The following is a 27,897-nucleotide window of genomic DNA, read 5'->3' as shown; positions in this document are numbered from 1 at the left end:
GGCTAAGAATTCACCCTCATTCTGCCAACGGCCTTGTCAAAGAGAGCGAGGGAGCGAACAGAGATTCAGGATACTCTCTTGCCCTTGAGGTGGGAAACTGCCCCTAAGGGCGGAAGAATCAGCACTGACCAACGGCACGTGGATGCACAAGGCAATGGAAACCACTGCACGAAAGACAGACAATATGTATCCACAGGACATGTCGTCTGTGATTGAAAATGTGTCACGATGGTCTCTCCATTGGCAAAAGATTCCAGAGTAGTCCCCACACTTGGATCTCCGGGAGAGGATGCCAAGGGGAAGTAATCACGCGAAAAAGACTGAATAACCAGCAGAGGATAACGTTCTCCGAGTCGGGCGCGGAATGTCAGAAGTTTGAACGTCGTAGGGATTCTAGTAAATCTGAAAAGGGGAATGCAAAGGCTCGATCTAGATATACTGGGGGTCAGTGAAGTGAAATGGAAAGAAGACAAGGAATTCTGGAGGAGTACAGGGTAATATCAACAGCAGCAGAAAATAGTATAACGATTTTAGGATTCATTATGAATAGGAAGGTGGGGCAAATGGTGAGTTACTGTGAACAGTTCAGTGTTAGGGTCTTCTCATCAGATTTGATAGCAAACCAACACAGACAACGATAGTTCAGGTATAATTGCCGACGTCGAAAGCTGAATCTGACGAGGTAGAGAAAGTGTATGAGGATACTAAATGGGTAACGCAGTACGAAAGGGAGATGAAAGTTAACAGTCTTGGGGGATTGGAATACTCCTGTAGAAGGAGTAGAAGAAAGGGCTACAGGAGAATATTGGCTTGGTACTAGAAACGAGAAGAGAGAAAGACTGACTGAGTTCTGCAATACATTTCAACTAATAATAGCTGATCAAAAATCACAAGAGGAGGTATACTTGGAAAAGGCCGGGATATAAGGGAAGATTTCATTTAGATTACATCGTGGTCAGACAGAGATTCTAAAATCAGATACTGGATTGTAAAGCGTACCCACGAGCAGATATAGACTCGGATCACAATGTAATAGTGATGAAGAGTAGGCTGAAGTCTAAGAGACTAGTCAGAAAGAAGCATTACTCAAATAAGTGTGATATGGAAGTACTAAGGAATTAAGAGATACGCTTGAAGTTCTCTAAGGCTGTATATACGGGAAGAAGGAATAGCTTAGTAGGCTGTTGGAGAGGAATGGCTATTTCTAAAAAGGGCAATGGCAGAAATTGGAAAGAAAAACATATGTACAAAGAAGTAACTGCGAAGAGACCATGGATAACTTAAGAAATACTTGAGCTGATCGATGAAAGAAGGAAATATAAAAATGTTCAGGGTAATTCGGGAATACATAAAGACATAGCGCTGAGGAATGAAACAAATACGAAGTGCAGGGAAGCTAAGAAGACATGGCCGCATGAAAAATGTGAAGAAATGGGAAAAGAAATGTTTTCCATGAGGACTAACTCAGCATATACAAAAGTCGAAACAACCTTCGGTGAAATTAAAAGTAAGGTTGGTAACATTAAGAGTGCAATGGGAATTCCACTGTTAAATGCAGGGGAGAGAGCGGATAGGTGGAAAGAGTACATTAAAGGCCTCTGTGAGGTGAGAGACTTGTTCGATGACGTGACTGAATAAGAAACAGGAGTTGATATAGAATAGATAAGGGATCCAGTATTATAATCAGAATTAAAAAAAAACTTTGGATAATTTAAGAGTAAATAAGGCAGTAGGGACACATAACAGTCCAATAGAATTTCTAAAACCATTGCGAGAAGTGGCGACGAAACGACTATTCACGTTGGTGTGTAGAATGTATGAGTCTGGCGATGTACCATTTGACTTTTGAAAAAATATCATCGACATAATTCGGAAGACTGCAAGAGCTGACAATAGCGAGAATTATCGCACAATCAGCTTAAAAGCTCATGCATCCAAGTTGTTGACAAGAGTAATATACAGATGGAAAGGAAAATAGAGGATCTATTAGCTGACGATCATTAGGCTTTAAGAAAGATAACGGCACCAGAGAGGCAATTCTGACGTTGCTGTTGATAATGGAAGCAAGGCTAAGGAAAATGAAGACATGTTCATAGGATCCGTCGACCTGGAAAAATCATTCACAATGTTAAACGGTTGAGGAAAATAGGAGTCAGCTATAGGGAGAGACGGGTGATATACAACATGCACAAGAGCCAAAAGGGAGTAATAAGAGTGAAAGACCAAGAACGAAGTGCTCGGATTGAGAAGGGTGTATGACACGGATGTAGTGTCTCGCCTCTATATATCTAAGAGGCTATGATGGAAATAAAAGAAATGTTCAAAGAGTGGGAATAAAAGTTCAGGGTGAAAGGATCTCAAAGATAAGATTCTCTGATGTTACTGCTATCCACAGTGAAAGTGAGCAAGAATTACAGCATATGCTGAATGGAGTGAACATTCTAATGAGTACAGAACATGGGTTGAAAGCAAATCGAAGAAAGACGAAATTAATGAGAAGTAGCAGAAATGAGAACAGTGAGAAACTTGACATCAGAATTGGGGATCACAACGTAAGTGAAGGTTAAGAATTCTGCTACATACGCAGCAAAGTAACCCATGACGGATAGAACAAGGACATAAATAGCAGACTAGCACATAGGCCTTACTTTGGGGAAGAAATTTCTAAGAATGTATGTTTGGGAATCAGTGTTGTATGGAAGTGAAACATGGACTGTTGGAAAACCGGAACAGGAGAGAATCGAAGCGTTTGAGATGTGGTTCTACAGACGACTGTTGAAAATTAGGTAGACGGGTAATGTAAGGAATGACGAGGTTCTCCAAAGAATTTGAGAGGGAAGGAATATGTGGAAAACACTGACATGAAGGAGAGACAGGATGATAGGACATATGTTAAGGCACCAAGGGATAACATCCACGATATTAGAGGGAGCTGTAGAGTGTGAAAACCGTAGAGGAAGACAGAAATTGGAATACGCCCAGCAAATATTGCCGGCAAGTAACTGAGGATGTAGGTTCCATGTGCTAATCTGAGAGAAGAGTTTGAAACAGGAGAAGAATTCGTGGCGGACAGCATCAGACCAGTCAGAATATGGACCACTCAAAGAAAAGTCAATGATGCTCTTTCGTACGTCAATTGTTTCGAAAAGTTCGGATCTGTTTACCGCAGGAGCTTTAAGACGTCGCTGTCAGTAGTTGGTTCTCTATCCCTCTGTTCGAATTAATTTTCGTATAGACATCACACGAATCCCCTATCTCTGGGATCAGTTTTGATCGCAAGAGACTCTAATTCAATAGTTGGCATCTTAAAAGTACGTCCCTATTCTGTACCCGCGACACCCTGCAACAACTTTCTGAAGTGATCTGCCACTATACACCGCAGTGCAAAGCTCATGAGGTACCTCCTAATATCGTGTCGCACCTCCTTTTGCCCAACATAGTTCAGGAACTAGACATGGCATGGACTCAATAAGCCGTTGAAAGTCCCCTGCAGGAACACTGAGCCATGCTGCTTCTATAACTGCCCATAACTTCGAAAGTGTTGTCTGTGCAGAGTCTTGTGCGCCAACTAACCTCTAGATTATGTCCCATAAATGTTTTACGGATTTATGTCGGGCAACGGTCGCCAAATCATTCGCTCGAATTGTCCCGAATGTTCTTCAAACCAATCGCAAACAACTGTGGCCCGGTGACATGGCGCACTGTCATCCATAAAAATTCAATCGTTGTTTGGGAACATGAAGTCCATGAATGGCTGCACAGGTCTCCAAGTAGCCCAAGATAACCATTTCCAGACAATGATCGGTTAGTTGGACTAGAGGACCCAGTCCATCCCTCGTCGACACAGCCCACACAATTAACGAGCCACCCTAGCCTGCACAGTGCCTCGTTGACAACTTGGGTCCATGGCTTCGTGGAGTATGCGCCACACTCAAACCCTAGCACCAGCTCTTACCAACTGAAATCGGGACTCATCTGACCAGGTCACGGTTTTCCAGACGTCTAGGGTCCAACCGATGCGGTCACGAGCCCAAGAGAGGCGCTTCAGGCGATCATGTGCTGTTAGCAAAGGCACTTGCGTCTGTCGTCTGCCCATTAACACCAAATTTCGCAGCACAGTCCTAACGGACACGTTCGTCTTACAACGCACATTGATTTCCGTTATTACACTACTGGAAATGGAAAAAAGAACACATTGACACCGGTGTGTCAGACCCACCATACTTGCTCCGGACATTGCGAGAGGGCTGTACAAGCAATGATCACACGCACGGCACAGCGGACACACCAGGAACCGCGGTGTTGGCCGTCGAATGGCGCTAGCTGCGCAGCATTTGTGCACCGCCGCCGTCAGTGTCAGCCAGTTTGCCGTGGCATACGGAGCTCCATCGCAGTCTTTAACACTGGTAGCATGCCGCGACAGCGTGGACGTGAACCGTATGTGCAGTTGACGGACTTTGAGCGAGGGCGTATAGTGGGCATGCGGGAGGCCGGATGGACGTACCGCCGAATTGCTCAACACGTGGGGCGAGAAGTCTCCACAGTACATCGATGTTGTCGCCAGTGGTCGGCGGAAAGTGCACGTGCCCGTCGACCTGGGACCGGACAGCAGCGACGCACGGATACACGCCAAGACCGTAGGATCCTACGCAGTGCCGTAGGGGACCGCACCGCCACTTCCCAGCAAATTAGGGACACTGTTGCTCCTGGGGTATCGGCATCATGGCGTGGGGAGCGATCTCCTACACTGGCCGTACACCTCTGGTGATCGTCGAGGGGACACTGAATAGTGCACGGTACATCCAAACCGTCATCGAACCCATCGTTCTACCATTCCTAGACCGGCAAGGGAACTTGCTGTTCCAACAGGACAATGCACGTCCGCATGTATCCCGTGCCACCCAACGTGCTCTAGAAGGTGTAAGTCAACTACCCTGGCCAGCAAGATCTCCGGATCTGTCCCCCATTGAGCATGTTTGGGACTGGATGAAGCGTCGTCTCACGCGATCTGCACGTCCAGCACGAACGCTGGTCCAACTGAGGCGCTAGGTGGAAATGGCATGGCAAGCCGTTCCACAGGACTACATCCAGCATCTCTACGATCGTCTCCATGTGAGAATAGCAGTCTGCATTGCTGCGAAAGGTGGATATACACTGTACTAGTGCCGACATTGTGCATGCTCTGTTGCCTGTGTCTATGTGCCTGTGGTTCTGTCAGTGTGATCATGTGATGTATCTGCCCGCAGTAATGTGTCAATAAAGTTTCCCCTTCCTGGGACAATGAAATTCACGGTGTTCTTATTTCAATTTCCAGGAGTGTATATCACGTAGTTATTGCTTGTCTGTTAGCACTGACAACTCTACGCCAACTCTGCTGCCGCTGCCGTCGGCCATTGCGTTATCTGAAATTTGATATTCTCGGCACACTCATGACACATTGGGTCCCGGAATACTGAATTCCCTAACGATTGCCGGCCGCGGTGGCCGTGCGGTTCTAGGCGCTTCAGTCCGGAACCGCGTGACTGCTACGGTCGCAGGTTCGAATCCTGCCTCGGACATGGATGTGTGTGATGTGCTTAGGTTAGTTAGGTTTAAGTAGTTCTAAGTTCTAGGGGACTGATGACCTCAGCAGTTAAGTCCCATAGTGCTCAGAGCCATTTGAACCATTTGCACCCTAACGATATCCTAAATAGAAGTCCCATGCGTCTAGCAACAACTACTATTTTTCTTTCAAAGTCTGTTAATTCCCGTCGTGCGGCTAATAGTTCTGCCAATGCTATGCTCTTTTGTACTTTTTGTACGCGGTACTACCGCCATCTGTATATGTGCACGTCGCTATCCCATGTTCATCACCTCGGTGTAGTTCCTGACGCAGATTTCGAGCAGAGAGAAGTTTTATCCTGATTCGGAGGTCAAATCGATGGTTGCTACCCGTATTTAGACTCATTTTATGGGTGTAGCAGTGACAAAAAAATTTTTTTGGTTCGCCGATAAACGTTTCTGGGTTACTCTCTGGAGCAATATGATGCGAAGGGATGTTTAGAGTTTGCCCCTCGAAACGGTATATCATACGCCTCTCTCGGCACTGAATATTCCCCTGATATAATTTCCACAATCACGTTACATCCGTCGGTGACTATCGAGGAGATTAATGCGCGAGAAAGAGGACAGACACCAACAATAGTCATCATCAAGCACTCTTACAAGCATGTGCCTTGTTAATTGCCAACATAGAGCTATACTTACATCATTGTAGGTCCACACAGAGTCTTGGAACATGAAACACGACTTATCTGGATGCTTCTTAACAAGTGCATCGAACTCCGAAACGACAGAGCAGTTGTTCCTCATCATCCTCTTCGTTTGAATCTGCATTAGGACGAAGCGATACATGCCCCTGCAACACAACGAGGATTAATTTGCTTTACAAAATAATGTAAGTTTCCCTTTGTTAGAAAGCTTTTATTTCAACAACTTCAGTACAATTAGTGTAATGGTTCCTCAATTAATAAATCGTAAATCGTGCCTCTCGAAGAGTTACATAATGAAATACATAATAAAAATTACATAATGTAATAACGAATTACATAATGAAATTACAAAATGAATTGTGATATACAATCCAGTCAAGGCATAACTGTCCATCACATTAACGTGACCACCTGTCAAAAGCCTGAATAAACACGTTTTGCAGCATGGACCGCTGCGAGACATGACGAAAGACAGTCAATAAGATGCTGGGAGGTATCGACAGGGATGTGGTGCCATGCCGACTCCAGTGCTGTGACAAGCTGCGACAGATTTCTCGGTTGTGGATCCAAGGCGCGAATAACCCGTTCGAAATGATACCAGAGATTTTCGATTGGGGTTTAATTCTGGAGAGTTTGGTGACCTGAGGAGTGCGATAAACTCATCCTGGTGTTCTTCGGAGCAAGCACTTTTTGTAAATTTGTGGTAAGGTCTTATGTGACCAAACTGCTGAGGTCATCGGTCCCTAGGCTTACACACTACTTAAACTAAATGACTCTAAAGACAACATACACATCCATGTCCGACAGGGGGCGCCGCGCGAACCGTGGTAAGGCCTGCAGCGGATTATGATGATGATGATGATGATGGTTTGATTTGTGGGGCGCTCAACTGCGCGGTCATCAGCCAAAGTCCCAATTTTTACACAGTCAAAAGTTTTTCTCAGTCCAAAGTTTTTCAAAGTCCAAAGCTTTTCACAGACCAAAGCTTTTCACAGACCAAAGCTTTTCACAGTCCAAAGCTTCTCACAGTCCAGAGCTTTTCACAGTCCAAAGCTTTTCACAGTCCAAAGTTTTTCACAGTCCAATCGAGTCACGAATGATAATGATGATGAAATGATGAGGAAATATAATCACCAAGTTCCTGAGCAGAGAAAATCAACACGACTGGGAATCAAACCGGGGAACCCGTGATCCAGCGGCAGCAACGCCAGCCACCAGACCACGAACTGCGGACCCTACAGTGGTAGCCCATAAGAGTAACGTTAGTGACCGTGGCACACAAGCAACCATGCTTCAGATTCATGCTCCACAGATTGGACAGAACACCCATAAGCAAATAGAATTACACACAGGAGCTAAACATAATAAAACATATAGCACAGGAAAATGGTTACAGAGAAATTAAACCAACATATTTGTAAACAGAAAAGGAATGATAGCACAACACACACACAAAACCTTACACAACACAGACCAACACAACATACAAACAATGACCACATGTGAGACACAACAGTACAACAGACGAACATAACAAAATATCACACATTCACCTGCAATAACAAAATTGTCCACGGAATAGGCAACTTATTGAAGAAACAGGGACTTCAAATAGGAGACAGGGCAGACAACTCTACACAGAAAAAGCTCAGAACACAGGAGACGACCACAGATAAATTCAACAGATGAGGGATACGTGAACTCACATGCAACACCTGTCACTCAGCGTGCAAAGGACAAACTTGCAGGAACTTTTAAACAAGATACTCAGAACACCTCTGAGCACTACAAAGTTAAAGCATACATAGCACATGTGGTAATCATCTAATACCGCATAACCACCACTCAACTATAATAGCAGCAGAATTAAAAATACAGAAATGCAGCCACAGCCTATACGACAAACTGACAATAGTACATACAGAAAGCAATAGCAGAAGGCAAACAAGTTCTAAATGAAAATACTACACTCTGTAAAGGCCCATTATTTAATACGTTAAATGAACTTTACAGAAAGGCAACACAAAACAGATAAAGGAGCTTACACACACACACACACACACACACACACACACACACACACAATGCACAAAAAGAGAGAGAAAAGTAAACAAAATTCAACTTCAGCGCCAAACTCTCTCGGGAAGAAATGGATGCCAATGGAGGTAGGAAACAACATAGTGCTCACCGCGTTTTGCGAAGTAAAACGGCGTTTATACAGAAAGAAACTACATAAGGTACATTATGTGTGTGCAGTGTCCTTGGAATATAAAAGAAAAACTATCAGCCACAACAAAATGTGAGTAGTAACAGTTATATATGCAAGACATTTTGATTTCCATTTTTTTTTTTAATCGAGAGATGAGTTAACTCGCCAATGAAATTTACATTTACATCGTTTGGCTTCCAGATGACAAGCTATCAGTGCTGGACACCATACAATTGGCCTTGCAAAACCACATAATGTAAAATCATGGTAAGAAGCAAAACGAACAAAAACGTTCTTTAGCCCTCACTTTGCCAAATCAGTTGTAACCTATACTATCACTATTTACAGTTTTCTATGAACAAAAACCCACTAATGATGGCACAGAGGGCTGGAACATGTGTGGGCAAACAGAAAAAATAATGTGTTTGCAGAAAGGTGGAGCCCATAGGCTATAATTATTCTAATACGTTTTTCTTAAAATGTAAATTTGCATACAAGTATTATTTATTGATCCATAAAATTCTCGGAATGCAATCACACTAGTTCTTCTCCTCTTGTCAAATTTCAGCTGTGAATCGTCGAGCCATGTTCAGACTGAACCACACAAAATACTGCAAATGTGTTACCAGAATGCATTTTCACTCTGTAGCACCGTGTGCTATGATTTAAGCCTGCCATATTAAAACCGTGTGCCGGGACTGGACAGAGGTGGGCGTGGATCGAACAATTCCTTTATTGTTGTAGAAGATGCTGGGAGGGCGTAATTCCCATGTGCGGTCTGTTGGTAGGTTTAGCAATTATTGTCTGTTGAGATCAGACGTTGTTGAGAAGGCCGAAGGCTCTGCGTGGCCTACGCATTTTGGACCGTGTTGGTACGTTTGACTTCGTCTTACATCGGCAACAACACGTGTTTGTTGCCCATTACACATGCAACAATAGTAGTCAAAAACTGCCGGCCGCGGTGGTCTCGCGGTTCTAGGCGCGCAGTCCGGAACCGTGCGACTGCTACGGTAGCAGGTTCGAATCCTGCCTCGGGCATGGATGTGTGTGATGTCCTTAGGTTAGTTAGGTTTAAGTAGTTCTAAGTTCTAGGGGACTAATGACCACAGCAGTTGAGTCCCATAATGCTCAGAGCCATTTTTTTAGTCAAAAATTTTTGCTCTAGAGCCAGTACTGATATCGTGGAGTGGCACCTTGGAGGCAAGTGCATCTCGAGCTTGTTGTTAATTGGTAACCAACATAAATTAATATGTCCCTCGTAGACCAGTTAAAGTAAGGGCGCAATAAATTGCCCGTAGCCCCCCCCCCCCTCCAAGTACTGACCATTCAGAGCTCTTCATGTCGGCCGTACTGCTGCCATCCTAAAATTGTGACACTGTAGTTGCCTGACGATGTGGTATTGTGTTGTGTGTGTGATCGGATGATTTAACTGATTAATAACAGTAACTGCAATTGTATTAAAATTCATTACACAATAGTAGTCGACCACAAATGTTGACTGCATGTTATGAATGTCGTCTTCCTCCCACTCAGTGCGTTGTATTGCAACAGCCTTCACTTAATTTCACATTCGTTGCTACAAACATGTACTGCTTTTAAAGACGACAGTCTGTCTAATACACACTCACGAATTCATGTTACTTCCAGAAATTCATACCACAGCAGCTGATCGGTACGAGGCACACACGTCTATAAGTTGCCAGCCCTGGAAGACAAACAAGAGAGCCTTCCTCCGATTAAGCCCCGCCATCCTGCAGCGACAGGTGCATCTGCCCCTGCACCCAGTTTCACCCCTGAGGTGACCGGCCAACTTTTCGCCAGCATGCAGGGCGAAACACCTATGCACCGCAAATATTGCGGAAATGAAAGTGCTATTGACCTATGGTTTCCACAGACTGGATTGGTAGTCAGGGCTCGTATTGTTAGCCAATAAACAAATTGTAGTAATATTTAGAAAGTGTATTTTTTGTACAAACATACACTTTTTAAATGGAATAATGCCTATTCACATTAAGAAACCAGAATTAGGGCACATTAGAAATTCAGTGCCATTTCTTGCGTCTACTGCGAGACGTTTACGAGATATCGTATTTTGTAAAGTTTCCATACCGACACTTGTTTTTCCATTCAACCTGCGTAGTTGCTACGTAGATACGATGTTGTGTTTACTTACAATGTGCCTTTGTGTTTCTCGAGTGCACTGCGACTTGTTAGTCAGTCGGTGTGTGATAGCCTAAGCAGTAGGTAAGGAGTTAACGATGGGGTTAACCAATGCAGAAAAAGCCGACATGCTCATTGTGTACGAAGAATTTACGAAGAATGCAGTTCATTCTCGTGCGGTGTATGCGGCAAGATATTCCAATTGACGTCAACCACCCCAGCAATTATTTACCAAGCTCTCCTACCAGTTACGTGAAAGTGGCGGTGTAACGCCTAGACAACGTAACAGAAGGAAACAAATGACGACAGAAGAGAGGACGATTAATGTTCTTGCTACTCTTGCAGTCGATCCGCACGTTAGCTCCCGCACAATCCCGCGAGGAGGAAGTGGCATGACTCGGTCAAGTGTCTTACGCCGGTCAACAAAGGTTCCATGCCTATCACGTGTCTCTCCATCAAGAGCCACATGGAAAAGATTACGAGAATTGTGCCAACTTCTGTCCATGAGAATTAAGCCATTGTTGTGGTCTTCAGTCCTGAGACTGCTGAGACAGGTTTGATGCAGCTCTCCATGCTAATCTATCCTGTGCAAGCTCCTTCATCTCACAGTACCTACTGCAACCTACATCCTTCTGAATCTGCTTAGTGTATTTATCTCTTGGTCTCCCTCTACGATTTTTACCCTCCACGCTGCCCTCCAATGCTAAATTTGTGATCCCTTGATGCCTCAGAAGATGTCCTACCAGCCAATCCCTTCTTCTAGTCAAGTTGTGCCACAAACTTCTCTTCTCCCCAATCCTATTCAATACCTCCTCGTTAGTTACGTGATCTACCCATCTAATCTTCAGCATTCTTCTGTAGCATCACATTTCGAAAGCTTCTATTCTCTTCTTGTCCAAACTATTTATTGTCCATGTTTCACTTCCACACATGGCTACACTCCATACAAATACATTCAGAAACGACTTCCTGACACTTAAATCTATAATCGATGTTAACAAATTTCACTTCTTCAGAAAGGCTTTCCTTGCCATTGCCAGTCTACATTTTATATCCTCTCTACTTCGACCATTATCAGTTATTTTGCTCCCCAAATAGCAAAACGCCTTTACTACTTTAAGTGTCTCATTTCCTAATCTAATTCCCTCAGCATCACCCGACTTAATTCGACTACATTCCATTATCCTCGTTTTGCTTTTGTTGATGTTCATCTTATATCCTCCTTTCAAGACACTGTCTATTCCGTTCAACTGCTCTTCCAAGTCCTTTGCTGTCTCTGAAAGAATTACAATGTCATCGGCGAACCTCAAAGTTTTTATTTCTTTTCCATGGATTTTAATACCTACTCCGAATTTTTCTTTTGTTTCCTTTACTGCTTGCTCAATATACAGATTGGGGAGAGGCTACAAGCCTGTCTCGCTCCCTTCCCAACCACTGCTTCTCTTTCATGCCCTTCGACTCTTATAACTGCCATCTGGTTTCTGTACAAATTGTAAATAGCCTTTCGCTCCCTGTATTTTACCCCTGCCACCTTTAGAATTTGAAAGAGAGTATTCCAGTCAACGTTGTCAAAAGCTTTCTGTAAGTCTACAAATGCTAGAAACGTAGGTTTGCCTTTCCTTAATCTTCCTTCTAAGGTAGTCTAAAGGTCAGTATTGCCTCACGTGTTCCAACATTTCTACGGAATCCAAACTGATCTTCCCCGAGGTCGGCTTCTACTAGTTTTTCCATTCGTCTGTAAATAATTCGTGTTAGTATATTGCAGCTGTGACTTATTAAACTGATAGTTCGGTCATTTTCACATCTGTCAACACCTGCTTTCTCTGGGATTGGAATTATTATACTCTTCTTGAAGTCTGAGGGTATTTCGCCTGTCTCGTACATCTTGCTCACCAGATGGAAGAGTTTTGTCAGGACTGGCTCTCCCAAGGCCGTCAGTAGTTCTAATGGAATGTTGTCTACTCCCGGGGCCTTGTTTCGGCTCAGGTCTTTCAGTGCTCTGTCAAACTCTTCATGCAGTATCGTATCTCCCATTTCATCTACATCCTCTTCCATTTCCATAATATTGTCTTCAAGTACATCGCCCTTGTATAGGCCCTCTATATACTCCTCCACCTTTATGCTTTTCCCTCTTTCCTTAGGACCGGGTTTCCATCTGAGCTCTTGATATTCATACAAGTGGCTCTCTTTTCTCCAAAGGTCTCTTTAATTTTCCTGTAGGCTGTCTCTATCTTACCCCTAGTGAGACAAGCCTCAACATCCTTACATTTGTCCTCTAGCCATCCCTGCTTAGCCATTTTGCATTTCCTGTCGATCTCATTTTTGAGACGTTTGTGTTCCTTTTTGCCTGCTTCATTTACTGCACTTCTATATTTTCTCCTTTCATCAATTAAATTCAATATTTCTTCTGTTACCCAAGGATTTCTACTAGCCCTCATTTTTTTACTTACTTCATCCTCTGCTGCCTTCACTACTTCATCCCTCAGAGCTACCCATTCGTCTTCTACCGTATTTCTTTCCCCCATACCTGTCAATCGTTCCCTTATGCTCTGCCTGAAACTCTGTACAACCTCTGGTTTAGTCAGTTTATCCAGGTCCCATCTCCTTAAATTCCCACCTTTTTATATGGTTTTGTCAGACGAAACGACAGCATCCATAGAGTGTAAACGCGTGGTGTGAGATAGTGAACCAACGGCTCATAGCCCCGTTATTCATAGTAGGAATACTGAACGCGCACAAGTATTGCAGTCTCCTGACAAAACATCTTCCATGGATGTTGAAAGATGGTCCTCTTCAGACTGCAATCCGTGGCACCAACGTGACTGCTGTCCGGTCCATAGTGCACGAAGTACTACATCATGTCTTCACGAATCGTTTCCAAATTGTTGCATTGGACGCAGAGGACCTGTACCTGGTAGAACGGTACTTTGCGGGCAGGCGTGTCAATTAGCATCATATTAATTAAAATCGGGGAAGAATTAAAAAAGGGAAAGTAATACGAAACTTTAATAACTGCACAGTATTACTAAGAAGCAATATAATGAAAAGTAATAAAAAGCAAAGTAGCAAAGACCAAGCGGGACAGAAAGATATAGGGACGCGTTTGTTTTTTAATACATATAAAAGAACATGTAACACATTATTGAGCTCTCTACCTTCAGTTATCGCGATCGGGCTAGTCGATGAAAATGTGGTACGCGACTGCGAAATTCGTTAAAGAGATTATTTAAGGACTATTCAAGCGCGTTTAAAATACATTACGTGTGACGAAGTGATCAGAGACGTTTATTGTTGGGTGGAGTGAAAATGAATCCGACAACACAATTCGAACTTTGTCTTAGCTGAGAAAAATACTCTTGGGAAACTATTATGGTTTTGGATCCCACGAAAGTTGTGCGCAACGGAAAGCTATAGTTTATGTAATTCTGCATTTTATAAAATGGCGAAACGCGTGTGCGTGGAACATTAATAGAATCTTATCCTTGGACAGTTGCGGTGGTAACTGATACAAACAACGCGCCAGCATAAAAAAAATAGTTCGCTAATCAACTACCAGATATTAATTACCGGGGACCTAAAATACTAAAAAAGAGGGATAGGATCATCACCTCCAATTCCGATTCATTTTTCATATTTAATTAGTGAAAAGAGAAGTGTTAATAAACAAACTACATTTCAATTTTATCCACGATTTTGGCTTCATTACCTGGTCTTGACTACATGATAAACAATATCTGTGGAAGTTGTATGCAACGTATCGTCATAATATTTAGCCAACCAATATTGTGGGACACCAAAAATGTAAATGCATGAAATTGTTCTTACAGCGGATGTATAATGTGTGAGCGACGAACTATATTGAGAAACTGAACATCCATTACGTACTTGCATGTTTATCTGCGAAAATGGTCCTTGTCGGTACAACAGAATTCGAATTGAATCGTTGGACCATTGCAAACCATTCAGATTAATCGAACATCTAAATACGCATAATGCTGGTACCACCAGGATGTGTTCTTTCTCCTCACACCCGTGGCAGTAATTGAATTAAGAGTCAGCCGGGAAATACATTTAAATCAATTGACGACCATTGAGCTAGCGTCACGAATTTTCAAACGTCCACTGCTATGTATGAAGGCGAGTGACACCACGAGTGTTAACGTCGATCGAGGGGTGTCGCCGTGATCGTATTGAATGACATTGAGCGGTTACACTAGGCAAACCCGTTCAACGGATTTGAAGCCTGCAGATTGTTTTCTGTGGGGAAAGCGGTAAGGCGCCGTCTACAAGGCCATACCAGCTATACACGATGATATACAACGACGTATTACTGCAGCCTGCTCGGACATCTCCGCTGAAACTCCAGCACGTGTGCAGCAGTCGTTCCATACCAGACTGGAAGTATGTATTGCCGCTGCCAGCGGTCATTTTGAACACAACCTGTAATGGTCAGTTGTCTCGTTACTGGCCACAATCCACATAACTAGGGTATGCAATTGTGTTGTTCTTTAGTGTGTGCTACCACAAGTATTGTACATGTTTCGGCGTGGGAACTTTTCAAAATGCGACATCTCATAAACGACTCGCACTAGAATCCTGCAACAAACACCACTGACATTCTATTTACCCTACTTTTAGATTGTTAATGTCATAGGCATTGTTCCATCTAAAAAGTGTACATTTTCACAAAGAATGCATTTTCTCAGTATTATTACAGTCTGTTGATTGGTTAACAATACTAACCTCTGACTACCAATCCGTTCTGTAAAAACCGCACATCAATAGCACTTTCCATTTCCGCAATATCTGCGGTTCAAGTTTTAGGTGGCTCACCCAGCATTTTTGATTTTACGGCGGAATGAGGCACAGCCAACAATTGCAAATGGTAAGTATTTATTCTTTACCGGTAAAGTTAAGCATAAAAATATTTAATTAATGTGTTTTGTGATGTACTATGTTTGGCTTTCACGTCCATATTTGCACTTATTCAGATATATACAGCCCATATTGCGTCTTCTAATTGCGAAATCTTTGATTACAGTGTGAAACAGGTTCTCACAGTAGTGCGATCAGAATTACTCTGTACCCACCAGTCAACGAAAGGGATGCACTGCGTTGCCACCTGTAATGGCGCGCCGACAGTTGTAACAGAGCGCATACAGGGCAGATGACTGCTGTACAGTTTGTGCGCTAGACTGCAAGATATGATTGGCCCAGTCACATACAGGCAACATGTGTTCTTAGCTGACAAGTACAATGTAATATTAATCGCACTGTAGTTGCACTGAACACCCACAACACGTTGGGTAAACTTTCTCTGTTCGTGATAAGCCATTTATACGATGGTAAGTACATCGAGAAAATTCTAAATAAACCTAGACTGTTCATTGTAACTTGAAGAGCACTGTTAAACTGCACTTCCATAATTATTGGTCATTTTTGTTATTGACAGTATCATTTCTTAGTAGATACGCGAGAAGCTTGCCGGCAGCCTCAAGGTACTGATTGCCACATGTTGCTACCATTCAGAATGTTGCGTTGGCAAAAGAGCCAACACCGTGTTTCTAGTAGAGGCCGAAATGCACGCGTTTTAGCTCACGCAGGCTGGCGTGAGGAGGGAAGGACTATATGACGTGAGGTCTGGAACATGACAAGGAATTAGAATTCAGAAAACGGACGGAATTAGTTTGATACTTAACTTTAATCCATTAATGATGAGCGTCGCTCTTGACGGTACATTATTCACAATATTATCTCTTCAGAATACATTCATAGTAACTGAATATGGCGCCTTGCTAGGTCGTAGCAAATGACGTAGCTGAAGGCTATGCTAAACTGTAGTGAGAGCGCATGTAGACAGTGAACCATCCCTAGCAAAGTCGGCTGTACAACTGGGCTGAGTGCTAGGGAGTCTCTCTAGACTAGACCAGCCGTGTGCCGGGGCTCGGTCTGCTATCACTGATAGTGGCGACACGCGGGTCCGACGTATACTAACGGACCGGTGCCGATTTAAAGGCTACCACCTAGCAAGTGTGGGGCGGTGACACCACACAGAACATTTCATGTTGGTTGTAGTCTCATTTCAGATTGCTGCCAACCTGAGCACTCTAACAGTTGTGACACTATAGTTGCATGGCGAAGTGCTGTTAGTTTCACCATGAGTGGGAATGAATGACTTGGGTCAATAATAGTGTTTGTCTTTATAAAGTTTGACAAATGAAATACTTGTTTTCTTCTACTCACTACATTGCATTAAATAGTCTTCATTTATTGTTATTTGCTGCAAATAAGTACCGAATTTGAAGATGACTGTCTCTGTAACACACATGCACGAATCCGTGTTACGTCCGTGTCTCAATTTACACCGAACAGCCAAAGGCATGCGAATTCAAATTTGAAGAAATGTAAACATGCAGAATACAGCGCTGCGATCGGCACGCCTCTGTAAGACAAGAAGTGTCTCTCGCAGTTGTTAGATCGGTTACTGCTGCTACAATAGCAGGTTATCAAGATTTAAGGATACAGGATACTTTTCCGGATCAATATTATGTAAAAATCAACACCTATTTCTTTCAGGCACTGATTATAATATATATGTTTTACAGATTTTTTACTGATATAAGGTAATGCAGCACACTTTCTAAACAAATTAGAAGTATTTTGAATATCTTTGAATCTGCTTAGGGTTATTAAAAAATTACAAAGAAACTGATGCATTTTTTTTCAAAATACTTCTTCAAATTGAAGTACCATTTAGTCCAATGTTATACATTTGAAGGAGACCAAATTTTTATCAGATAGGCATCACATGGTGGTTGAGGTACTAGAGCTATTTAATTCCACCTTTTATGTATATTACAAGGATAAAAAATATCACATCTTACATTTTAATTTTTATAATTTTTTCCTAAGAAAAATGTTATTTTTTTCTATAATTCGGTTGATTCTGCAATAATGCTTATGTCTACTACATAAGTATGGACTATTGGAAGTTACAAAAAAAATTGGAGCAATAGTTTATAAACTTTAGGTAATATTTGTACCTGACTTCTGAAAAATACAGCTTGCAGGAAGTTGCGATTGAAGATACGAGTCCAATTAAACTGTGCCTCAGAACATTCCTGAAGCATAGTCTTCATCCTGCAGGATTTCTTCATCTTCCTTCCCCTTAGCACTCCTTTTAGCACTTCTTGTTCTTTGGTAACTTGAAGAGCGAATCTTAGGGCTTCATGCATCCGTTGTCTGTCACACGCAAGCAATTGATCTTCCGTATTAGAGCCACATTTTATGCATAAATTTCTCAGGGCTTCCAACCTTCCTATCACTCCATCACTGAATCATATCACTGCATCTAGTACACCAACTTTTATTGTTTTTAGTCCTACAAAAACATTCTTGGGTAATCTTTCCCATATGTAGGGGTTGAAACTTTTATTTGTATTCTGAGTGCCCCCCATGAAGACATTTACTAAGCAAAACAAGGTCACTCAGGTCTCTAAAAATTGGTTTTATTTAATTCACAATAGGCTCGGGAAGAGAATGCTTACGATGGCATATGTGACCATTCTCTTTGCTTTTTGGTAACCACACCAAGAATCTGCTCCTTTAGGGCAAAGTCCGTGTACAGGGTGGTCATCTGTGGACAACTTATGAAAGTAGGTGGCCCATACAGTTTTTCTCATTGCAGTAGCATCATTCTGCAGTGAAGTTCGTCTAATGGCCAGTTCATAATAATCCTGAATGAGGTCTGTTTCAGTTTCTGTCAATCTGCCTCGGCCAGACAGAGATTTTCCATCAGATAGCAACTTTCCTTTAATTTCTTTTCGTAGCTTCCTCAATCTAGCACCCATCCTCTTGTGCACATGTCAACAACACTCCCGTTTGGTTACCAAGGTATCACCATAAACATTGAACTCATTAATTTTATTGAAAGCTTTGGAGTTCCCATCGTCTAGGTACTTCGTATATCTAACGTTATAAACGGGCACCGACCTCTGAAATATTTTTAGAGTTCCATCACATTCCATACCTCCACTGTAACCATAATAATTCTTAGAACACTGATGTTTAATATGTCCTTCAGTGTTACTATGGCAGGTGTGGCAGTATTTAGATAAGCACTCAACATCAACAACTTTTCCATTCTCCAGAGAAGTAGCACAAGGAACGATGTCCTCGACGTTGCCATGTCCCATAAAGTGCAACAGTAATGTCCCTGGTTCCACCAATATTTGCAGTTTCTTCTACTGCACGTTTCATAGATCGTTTAGACACAACCGCCAAGGAACCTAGAAGTATGTTTATGTACTTACTGAACCTACTGGGAGGAGGAGGAAAGTCCATCAAACCACAAAACGTTTGAGCAGCCTTCTTTCCTTTTCCTATTGCACGCATTGCATACATTTACTTCAAATTCACATAATATGAATTATGCATAATGTTCGAAGTCATTTTCGAGGTAGATTCATTGCAGGGTCTACACATAACTAATTTTGACACTAAACCCTTCCTGATACTATGTTGTTCAGTTACTTCCAGACAGCCTACACCATCACACTGTTTACATTTCGCCAGTTCCTTTATCAAAGAAGATAAGATGCCCACATCAACAACAACAAATCCACTACAAACAGCCGGCCGGTGTGGCTGAGCGGTTCTAGGCGCTACAGTCTGTAATCGCGCGACCGCTACTGTCGCAGGTTCGAATCCTGCCTCCGGCATGGATATGTGTGATGTCCGTAGGCTAGTTAGGTTTTAGAAGTTCTAAGTTCTCGGGGACTGATGACCTCAGATGTTAAGTCCCATAGTGCTCAGAGCCATTTGAACCACTACAAACAGCGCCACTGCTAACACAAAAATCTGAATTACCAGGAGGCGTGCCATGTGGGAGGTTCTTCACTGAAGAACTGATACATAAGTTACTTTCAGCAGTGTGATTTGCTTTGTTTGTGAACTAGTTACCACGGAATTTCCTTTTATTGAATTTCTTGATGCGTGGCATAGTTCGTATTTATTGCACACTAAAGGATATGTACTTCCATAAATATATGTAGCACTTGGAGAACATACATTTAGTAACACGCAAACAAACTGCTTCATCGAAACAAAAGTAAATACCGGTACTAGCAAAGATAATCAGTTACAGACACTACAGACCTGCATAGTTACCAACATATACAATGTATCATACGTATAATCGCTGGAAACAAAAAGTTCACAGTTCTTTTCGAAATAATACTGGTTTCTGCAACAGAAATAAAGGGGGCGTGGCGGCATACATGACCGTAACTTTAAAATTTGGTATATATAGGGCATTTTTCATTTGAAACCCCATAATGTAATGTATAGGGCAGTTTTCATTTGAAACCCTATAATGTATATATCAATGTAATCAGTAAAGACTATAGAATTTAATAAAGCCATAAAAAATTCAGATTTTTCCACCATTTATAAGTACCCTGTATCCTTAAGTGAGTTTGCACGTGGTGTTACAGTCGACGCATGAGCGATGGGACACAACATCTCCCGAGGTAGCGATGAAAAGGGGACTTCCCCGAACGACCATTTCCGCGTGTACCGTGAATATCAGGAATCCAGTAACACATCAAATCTCCGACGTCGCTGCAGCCAGAAAAATATCCTGCAAGAACATGACCTACTATGACTGAAGAGAATCATTCAACGTGACAGAAGTGCAACCCTTCCGCAAATTGTTGCAGAGTTCAGTGCTGGACCATCAACAAGAGTTAGCATTCAATTAAACGTCATCAATACGGGCTTTCGGGCCGAAGGCCCACTAGTGTACCCTTGATAACTGCGCGACTCGGCAAGATTGTCTGCCGCGAGTAATGAGTGTAATGGGCAGGGCACTACGAATGTAGTGTGCACATTAAGTTGGGAATGTGGGTCTCACGGGGAGCGTCCAAGGGATAAATCCCTAGAGTCGAACTATCCTCGGTGGCTCAGATGAATAGAGCGTCTGCCGTGTAAGCACAAGATCCCGGGTTCGAGTCCCGGTCGGGACACACATTATCCACTGTCCTCGCTGATGTATATCAACGCCTGTCGACAGCTTAGGGCCTTGATTTAATTATCATTTCTTTCTAAGAGAGCTGCTTGGTCACCGATGGTATCTGTTCTTCACATCCAGAGAACGTGCACGTGTGACAGACTTTGAGGAACGTCGATTCATGGCAAGAGGGACGTGGGACCATCAAACTAGCAGACCACACACACAACTAGCTCTAGTGCGATGACTGCAAAACGGTTGGTGGCGAGATAGACTCAGGACAACAGTGGCATGAGAAGAGTAGCCACAGCTCATTCCAGGACTACACCACGAAAATATCGTAAAATCGTTCAGCTAGCGCAGATTAATAGACAAATTTCAACAGCTCAAACAGTGGCAGAGCTACAGGATGAGTGTCATGACAGACTTTGGGGAACAGATTTCTGGAAACTATTTTGAGCACTCGAGTTGTCAAGGATCATTTACCGCTGCTTGCTTCAATGCCACAAAACAAAAAACAAAAAAAAAAAATAAATAAATAAATAAAATAATAATAATAATAATAATAATAATAATGCATTCTTACCGTTGTCTTATGTGTCTTATTTTACCTCGACATTAATTTTGGGAAACTTGGGGTAAAATCGAATCTAAGGTAATAACACTGTTACTTAATAGCAGGCGCCACTCGTTACATCACTTTACTCTTACGGCTTCACAGATTCATTATAGGGGACTACTTCAAACTCCCACTGAATGTAAACCGTCCGATTTAGCTTACTATATAAGGGTGAAGCGGGTATAAGTGCAGATATTTCTGTTGGTGACTGAGGACAGTGTACTGAACAACATTAATCAGTATTTACCTCATTTGTAGGTTAATTAGCTATTACACTTCGTATGTCTTTAGGTTGGGTTGTACTTCCACGTACATGTGGCAAGAGCAAGCCATTTGTGCCTATTTTCCCCTGGGCAGCATGTCTGATGTTGAAGTGTGGAACTGTGGACGCAAAACGGGAAGTCTGTATTGACAGGCGTAGTCCACCTAGTGGTGCAATTATAACAGCGCAGAAAACATCAGGTAGAAAATTGTGTGATGTACTTGTGGAAAGACTGACCGACACACTATATGTGTACAAATTAAAGTACCATATATAAAAATAACCGCACTTACACCCGTTACCTACAGTAATCGCACGAAAGCTGACCGACTACACCGGGGCGTATGAAGTACAGAGGAAAAGAAGACATGCCGCTGCGTGGTGCCGAGGCGCGGGAAGGAGAAATAAAAAAAAGGCCGAAATTTATTGGAATAAACTAGTAAATTTGAAAGGTCATCGTGACAATTTTATTTACGAAAATCTCGAAGTGGTCATTTCACTTTTACTAGCTGTTCCCTCTTCAGATACTGAGGTGGAAAGGTTATTAAGTATTGTCAAAAATTTGAAAATAGACAAAAGAAATAGACGTAACAACGAAACCCTTAGTGGGTTGTTTTATACAAAACTGTGAATGTTTGCAAACAATTGCTCAATTTTACAACCCAACAGTGCCATGCTAATTTGAAAGAAAAGGAGTAAAATTATTGCTTCAGCTTCTGATCCTGTAAACCCATGAGCGTTTTATGCTGTGTATTAAAGGATTTTATGTTATTAAAAACGTGAAATAATTTGTTGTTCTTTATTATAATTATATGCCCTAAATCTAGGGATCTAGATTTTTAGGGTGTTTTAGAGACAATACCGAAAGACACTAGGGTAAAACCAATTTCGTAACTAGAAACGCTGAGTCACCTCCAGACTTAATGTTGATGATGGACATGGGTTCCGAATGGAATAAAAGTCTAATAATTTAACGCCCGTTATGCGAGGAGCATCCCCACATACTGTGATAAATATCGGACTACTGCTGCTGCGTTGCGCTATGCAACACTTTCCATTTCTATTAAGTGTATCATACAATATAGCGCCGTAATTATGTTTCAGCGAATAATAATGTAACTCTGTGAACTTCGTACATTGATTCCAATAATCTTAGGAATTCTCTGAAGGACAACAATTAAGATTTGACTACCACAATGGTTTATTTTCCATCACTATCGATATTTTGCCCAGATATCATTATCAAGTTCTATACTGTAAAACCAGAGGTACAAATGGTATAAATTGTATTAATTGAAGAACATATCTTTGACATCAGTAACCTCCCCCCCCCCCCCCCCCCCATTTCTTTATATGACGTTACGCGTGTAAGCGAGAAATATTTCAGAAACGGTTTGAAATTCTGTGGTTAAAAATTGTTGGCTGTCGCTAAGTGATCTAATTATCAAACTGGATAAACATAGTCTGGATAATCTGTACTCCGATTTAAGGAGAAGCTAGTTTCTTTCCGCATCTCACTGTTTATGACGTCATTTCTCCTAAATAACATTATTTTGCAGGTATATTAAGTGGTATACATGGATACTTTCTGCGAAATCTTTTGCAAACAGAGTTAGAAATAAAGACGCAGTAAATTAGTCATGCCTGATGCGGCAGTTTTACTGCGCGAACAGCGAAAATGTAGTAAACGATTTAGTTTATTTTTCCATTTATAATCTTGAATTTTATGGTGGTGCGGGGAGGGGGTTGTAAACGAGAAAAAGTTTCCTGAAGGTCTAAGGTTATGTGCGAAGTTTGTTGCAAGTCACTACGTGCTCTGATTCTCAAATAATGGAAGAATATAACCTGGGTATTTGTACGTGTTGGTCTACGCTGCCTCAAGATGTAACTGTAGTACTTGTCTTGTTATGTTAAACTTTTAACGTGAGGTCATACTTCGGTCAATACTTACGCAAAATATTGAAGATTAAAGCTTTGTTGCTTCTGGTAGCAGCTACACAGGCAACCCGCAATTGTTCCAATAAACCACGAACTGATATAGTTTTGCATGCCCGTTACAAGAGGCAAGGTGTGGCACAAGCGATTCTAAGAACGATGGATGTTGTTGGCTCCTGATGCCTGATCTGGAACGCCAGAGCGCAGTACTGACACCATTATCGAAAATGGTGCACGCCCCCAGTATCTAAAATCGGCGAGTCACGAAGGCAGCCATTGCTCCAGAGGTCGGATTGGGTGCCGGAGTTGCAAGGAACGCGCGATGCTGTCCGTACATTTGTGCATTCTTCGACGAATTTTCATTTCCCGCACTTCTTCCGCTGTCGCTACACTCTTTTGCTCTTCTTTTGAAGTCTCCATTTTTCTGTTTTTAGCAGCGCTGAGTGCAGTAGACGGTAGATGCGTGCACATGCTCGCTCTGTCGTCACGTGGCGGTGCGCCCGTGTTCCTATAACTGGCAAGTGCGCCCTTATAGGGACAACACCTCCTTACATATGGAACTGGATTACGATCCCTCCAGCAGTTTTCATTTCACAGCATCCGGCTCGTTCCTTTGTAAATGCTCCTTTAGGTTAGGTAGGTGCCTTAGCACAAATTGTCTGAGAAACTCGTGTCTGCGGTGCCTTCATCATGATATTTGGATGCTATTTCCCATGTACGTAGTTCCACAACCCTGCAATAATTTTAGAAAGGATAACATTTTCCCTATGGACTGTGGCTGGCTCTGAGCACTAATGGACTTAACATCTGAGGTCATCAGTCCCCTAGAACTTAGAACTACTTAAACCCAACTATCCTAAGCACATCACACACATCCATGCCCGAGGCAGGATTCGAACCTGCGACCGTAGCGGTCACGCGGTTCCAGACTGAAGCGCCTATGGACTGTCATTAAACGTATTTATTCACCACGTTTGAGGCCGGCATTGTGCCGTTCTCAAGTGAAGTGCGCCACTGTACTGTTTATCACTAATAAAACGGACGTCGCCCTTATTTAAAGTGACCAGACATGTTGATTTGTCCGAGACAGTTCCGAAATTTGGAGTCCAGTCTCCTTGACCCCATCGGGCTCTACCTGGACGCCTAAATATTCCGCTTTCAAGAAATAAAATCAAATTCTTGGTCACGTGAGGTTTCAACATAGCATTTACATTTCTAGCAGGTACTTATATTTTATTCCGATATCGTACTCTAATATGACATACCAAGAGGCGCTGTATTATGCTTTCCCACGGCTTACTTGATGATGCGGTCAAGTTCGAGATCTTCAATAATACAGGGTGATTCACGAAGATATGCAAATATTTCAATATGTTATTCTACAAGCGAAACTAAAGAAAAAAGTTCATATAAACATAGGTCCGCAAATGTTTAGTTGTGGAGTTACGGCTAATAAAAGATTTTGCCTGAAATTTAGCAACTTTGCTAATATGAAGCCATCGCAAAACCGTATGAGATTAAAGTAAAGTACGATTTTCATTTATTTTGTAGTTACTGGTCTGGTGAATCTAATAAAACATGCCCCAGACGTGTATGTGCAGAAATTTTCCAGGGCAAACAGAGAAGCAATAATTATTATTCAAGTAAATTTGTTTATTTTCCATTAAGAATGTAGAAACGTTTATTCATTGTTGGCAACCGTTAGTGAGTTGTTTCAGTCGTTTCCAGATCTTGAAACGAGTTAATTTTTTAATTTCCCGTATTGTAAGGACATAAAAACGGAGTTTTTAAGTGAAACCACATAGTAGCTGTTGTAGTTTCTAGATTATTTATGAAATAGGCATGCCTTTCAAATTTACAAATGAGGAATACGCCGATATGGTGTTCATTTATGGCAAATGTGATGTAATGCTACAGCTGCAGTTAGCGAATATCGCGTACGTTATTCAACTCGAAGGATTCCGAATGCATGATTCATCAGTGGAGTATTTCGAGGATTACATGAACAGGTTCTCTACTTAGCGCTCAGAATCAGTACGAGCCCTTGATACATGAAGACCATGATGAGGATATTATGGATGCTGTTCAACGTAGCCCGGGTACCAGTACACGACGTATCTCTCAACGATGAGGCAATTCACAACCTAAGGCTGTGGTTCTCAAACGTTTAGAGCTTCGGGAGCCTTTAAAAGGCCGCAAATAATTGTGGGCGCACTATACACTTTCCTGAGGAATATTTTACAACAGTCAATACAGGAAACAAATACTGTGATAAAATAACAATTTAGTCATTTTATTTTGAAATTCGCGTCCAGATTACAGAAAATACAACTTGTATTAATAAAAAACAGACAACAACACAATGAGAACAAATAATTTTTGTATAAAAAATGTGAGAGATTCAAGAAGCACGATTGTCACTCAGATGCAATGGGCGAGCGCTGTGTTGCTTCCTACCCTGCCCAGACGACAGGCAAAAAAAGTGAAACGTATTGAAATGAAATAATGCAATAAAACTAACGGTTAATTCAAATTATAGAGAAAAGTAATAACCCAATACAAATGAAACATACCATACCTCTGCTCTTTCTAGTGTTTATACGAGAAACGTGAGCCAGATGTGTCCTTGCGGTTTCTTCAATGCTTGGAGATATATTTGAAAGACAAATTCTAATTTCCTGGTCAACACATTGAAGATTTCCTCTCTTTTTGCATTTAATTCACATAAACATGACGACGAAAAGTGAAGTAAAATGTTCAAATCCTTTTTCGATATCGACACAAAAAAAATTGTTCAAATGGCTCTGAGCACTATGGGATTTAACTTCTGAGGTGATCAGTCCCCTAGAACTTAGAATTAATTAAACCTAACTAACCTAAGGACAGCACACACATCCATGCCCGAGGCAGGATTCGAACCTGCGACAGTAGCGGTCCACCTGACTTCCGTGATTAGAAGCAACTGTCTGTGTTCTGAATACATATCGCTTCAAAGTTTATCGAATAAACGGGTTTTGAAAGGTCTTGTTTTAATAAAATTTACCATATGAACAACTTGCTCTAAGACTTCTCTCAATTTTATGGTATGTTTTTGCTATTAAGCCATCCCTATGACGAAAGCAGTGATTTACGGTAACATTTCTTTTTTTTTTTTTTTGTTTACTATAGAAACAAGGCCCTTAACACAGTCTACCATTGAAGGGGTGCCATCTGTACAAATGCCTACACACGACTTCCATGTAAACTCCCTCTTATTAAGGTAATCATTTAAAATGTTGGAAACGTCCTCACCTTCAACAGACACTCTTAATTCTTTGCAGAAAAGAAACTGATCTATTTGATATGGATTAATGAAACGGACAAAGGCTAAGAGTTACGATTGGTTGGTAATGTCTGTTGATTCATCAACTTGCAATGCAAAGTTTGAGTGCTTGAGTTTATTACTGCATACATTTTTCTCAATATTAGTAGGCATTTCTATAACACGCCTGTGAACTATTTCGTTCGACAAAGGAATCTTGTGTATTTTCATAGCTGCTTCGTTTCCTAGTATCGTCATGACCATTTTTTTGTAAGCAGGCAAAATAAGTAACTCACCTATAGTATGAGATTTCACAATCTCTGTTTATTAGTTCATAGACTTGGAAGGAATCGATCAGAGCTTTATCAGAAACAGAAATAACACTTTTAAAAGAATCTGCTGTCCTAGTTTGCTATTCAGACGGTCCCTTGAAATAGCTTAAAGGTTTATCGTGCAAATGCGAATGCATTGTTTTAAAATGTTCGCTAAGTTTGCAGAGATCATTTGCCTTTTATATCCACATACTAAGCATAGTGGGAAAGGATAATCTTCACTCCCAGTTCAAGTGAAACCATAACTTAAGTAGCTTTCGTTATACTTACTAGTAGGCCACTGTTCTGCTTTTTTACTTGCGATTAGCGTTTTTTCACTTCCAGAATCGGATTTTTCGACGGCGTCCTTTTTTTCACAAATCTGTCCATTTTATGCGATTGTATTTTGCATATAAGATTACTTCTAGCACTTTGAACATAAGCAGTATGCTGTAAACAAGAAGACACCTCACACATCACGTGAAAGCTCTGCGAAATGTCAAGCGCACAACAATGGAAACGCGTCTTCCTTTCGGGCCTGGATTCTTGTGCCTCCGTGGGCTAACGGTGGCGCCAGCGACAATTTCAAGAACCGTCAACCTCGCTGGAAGCTTCTGTCATGAATCCGTTGGATCACTAAACTGCAGTGGAAATGAAGCTCCGAAGTAGCGAGGCTTCATGAGTAATGACAATCATCTTCACGTGTGCTACTCATCTGTAGCAAAGAACATGAAATGAAATTCTTTTAGTCACGGTCAGCTCGAGGTCAAACAATAAGCAGCTCTCATAGATCATTTTTTTCTCCCAATTTCCTTTTTCCATAATATTTTATTGACAACA

The 27,897-nt window shown here is 41.8% G+C and overlaps 1 protein-coding gene across 1 annotated transcript in view; it reads right to left on the bottom strand.

The window, feature by feature from the left end:
* LOC126360194 (long-chain fatty acid transport protein 4-like) overlaps positions 1-27,897 on the bottom strand; it is a 292,857-nt gene that overhangs the window by 108,248 nt on the left and 156,712 nt on the right. Inside the window, exon 2 of the mRNA XM_050007690.1 lies at positions 6,247-6,397. Coding sequence (XP_049863647.1) covers positions 6,247-6,397 — 151 coding nt within the window. The remainder of the gene's footprint in view (positions 1-6,246; positions 6,398-27,897) is intronic.

The sequence above is a fragment of the Schistocerca gregaria genome, chromosome 1 (assembly GCF_023897955.1).
Source record: "Schistocerca gregaria isolate iqSchGreg1 chromosome 1, iqSchGreg1.2, whole genome shotgun sequence".
Lineage (NCBI taxonomy): Eukaryota > Metazoa > Arthropoda > Insecta > Orthoptera > Acrididae > Schistocerca > Schistocerca gregaria.
Note: the sequence above shows the minus strand (reverse complement) of the source record. Positions and strands in the feature narration are given on the sequence as shown.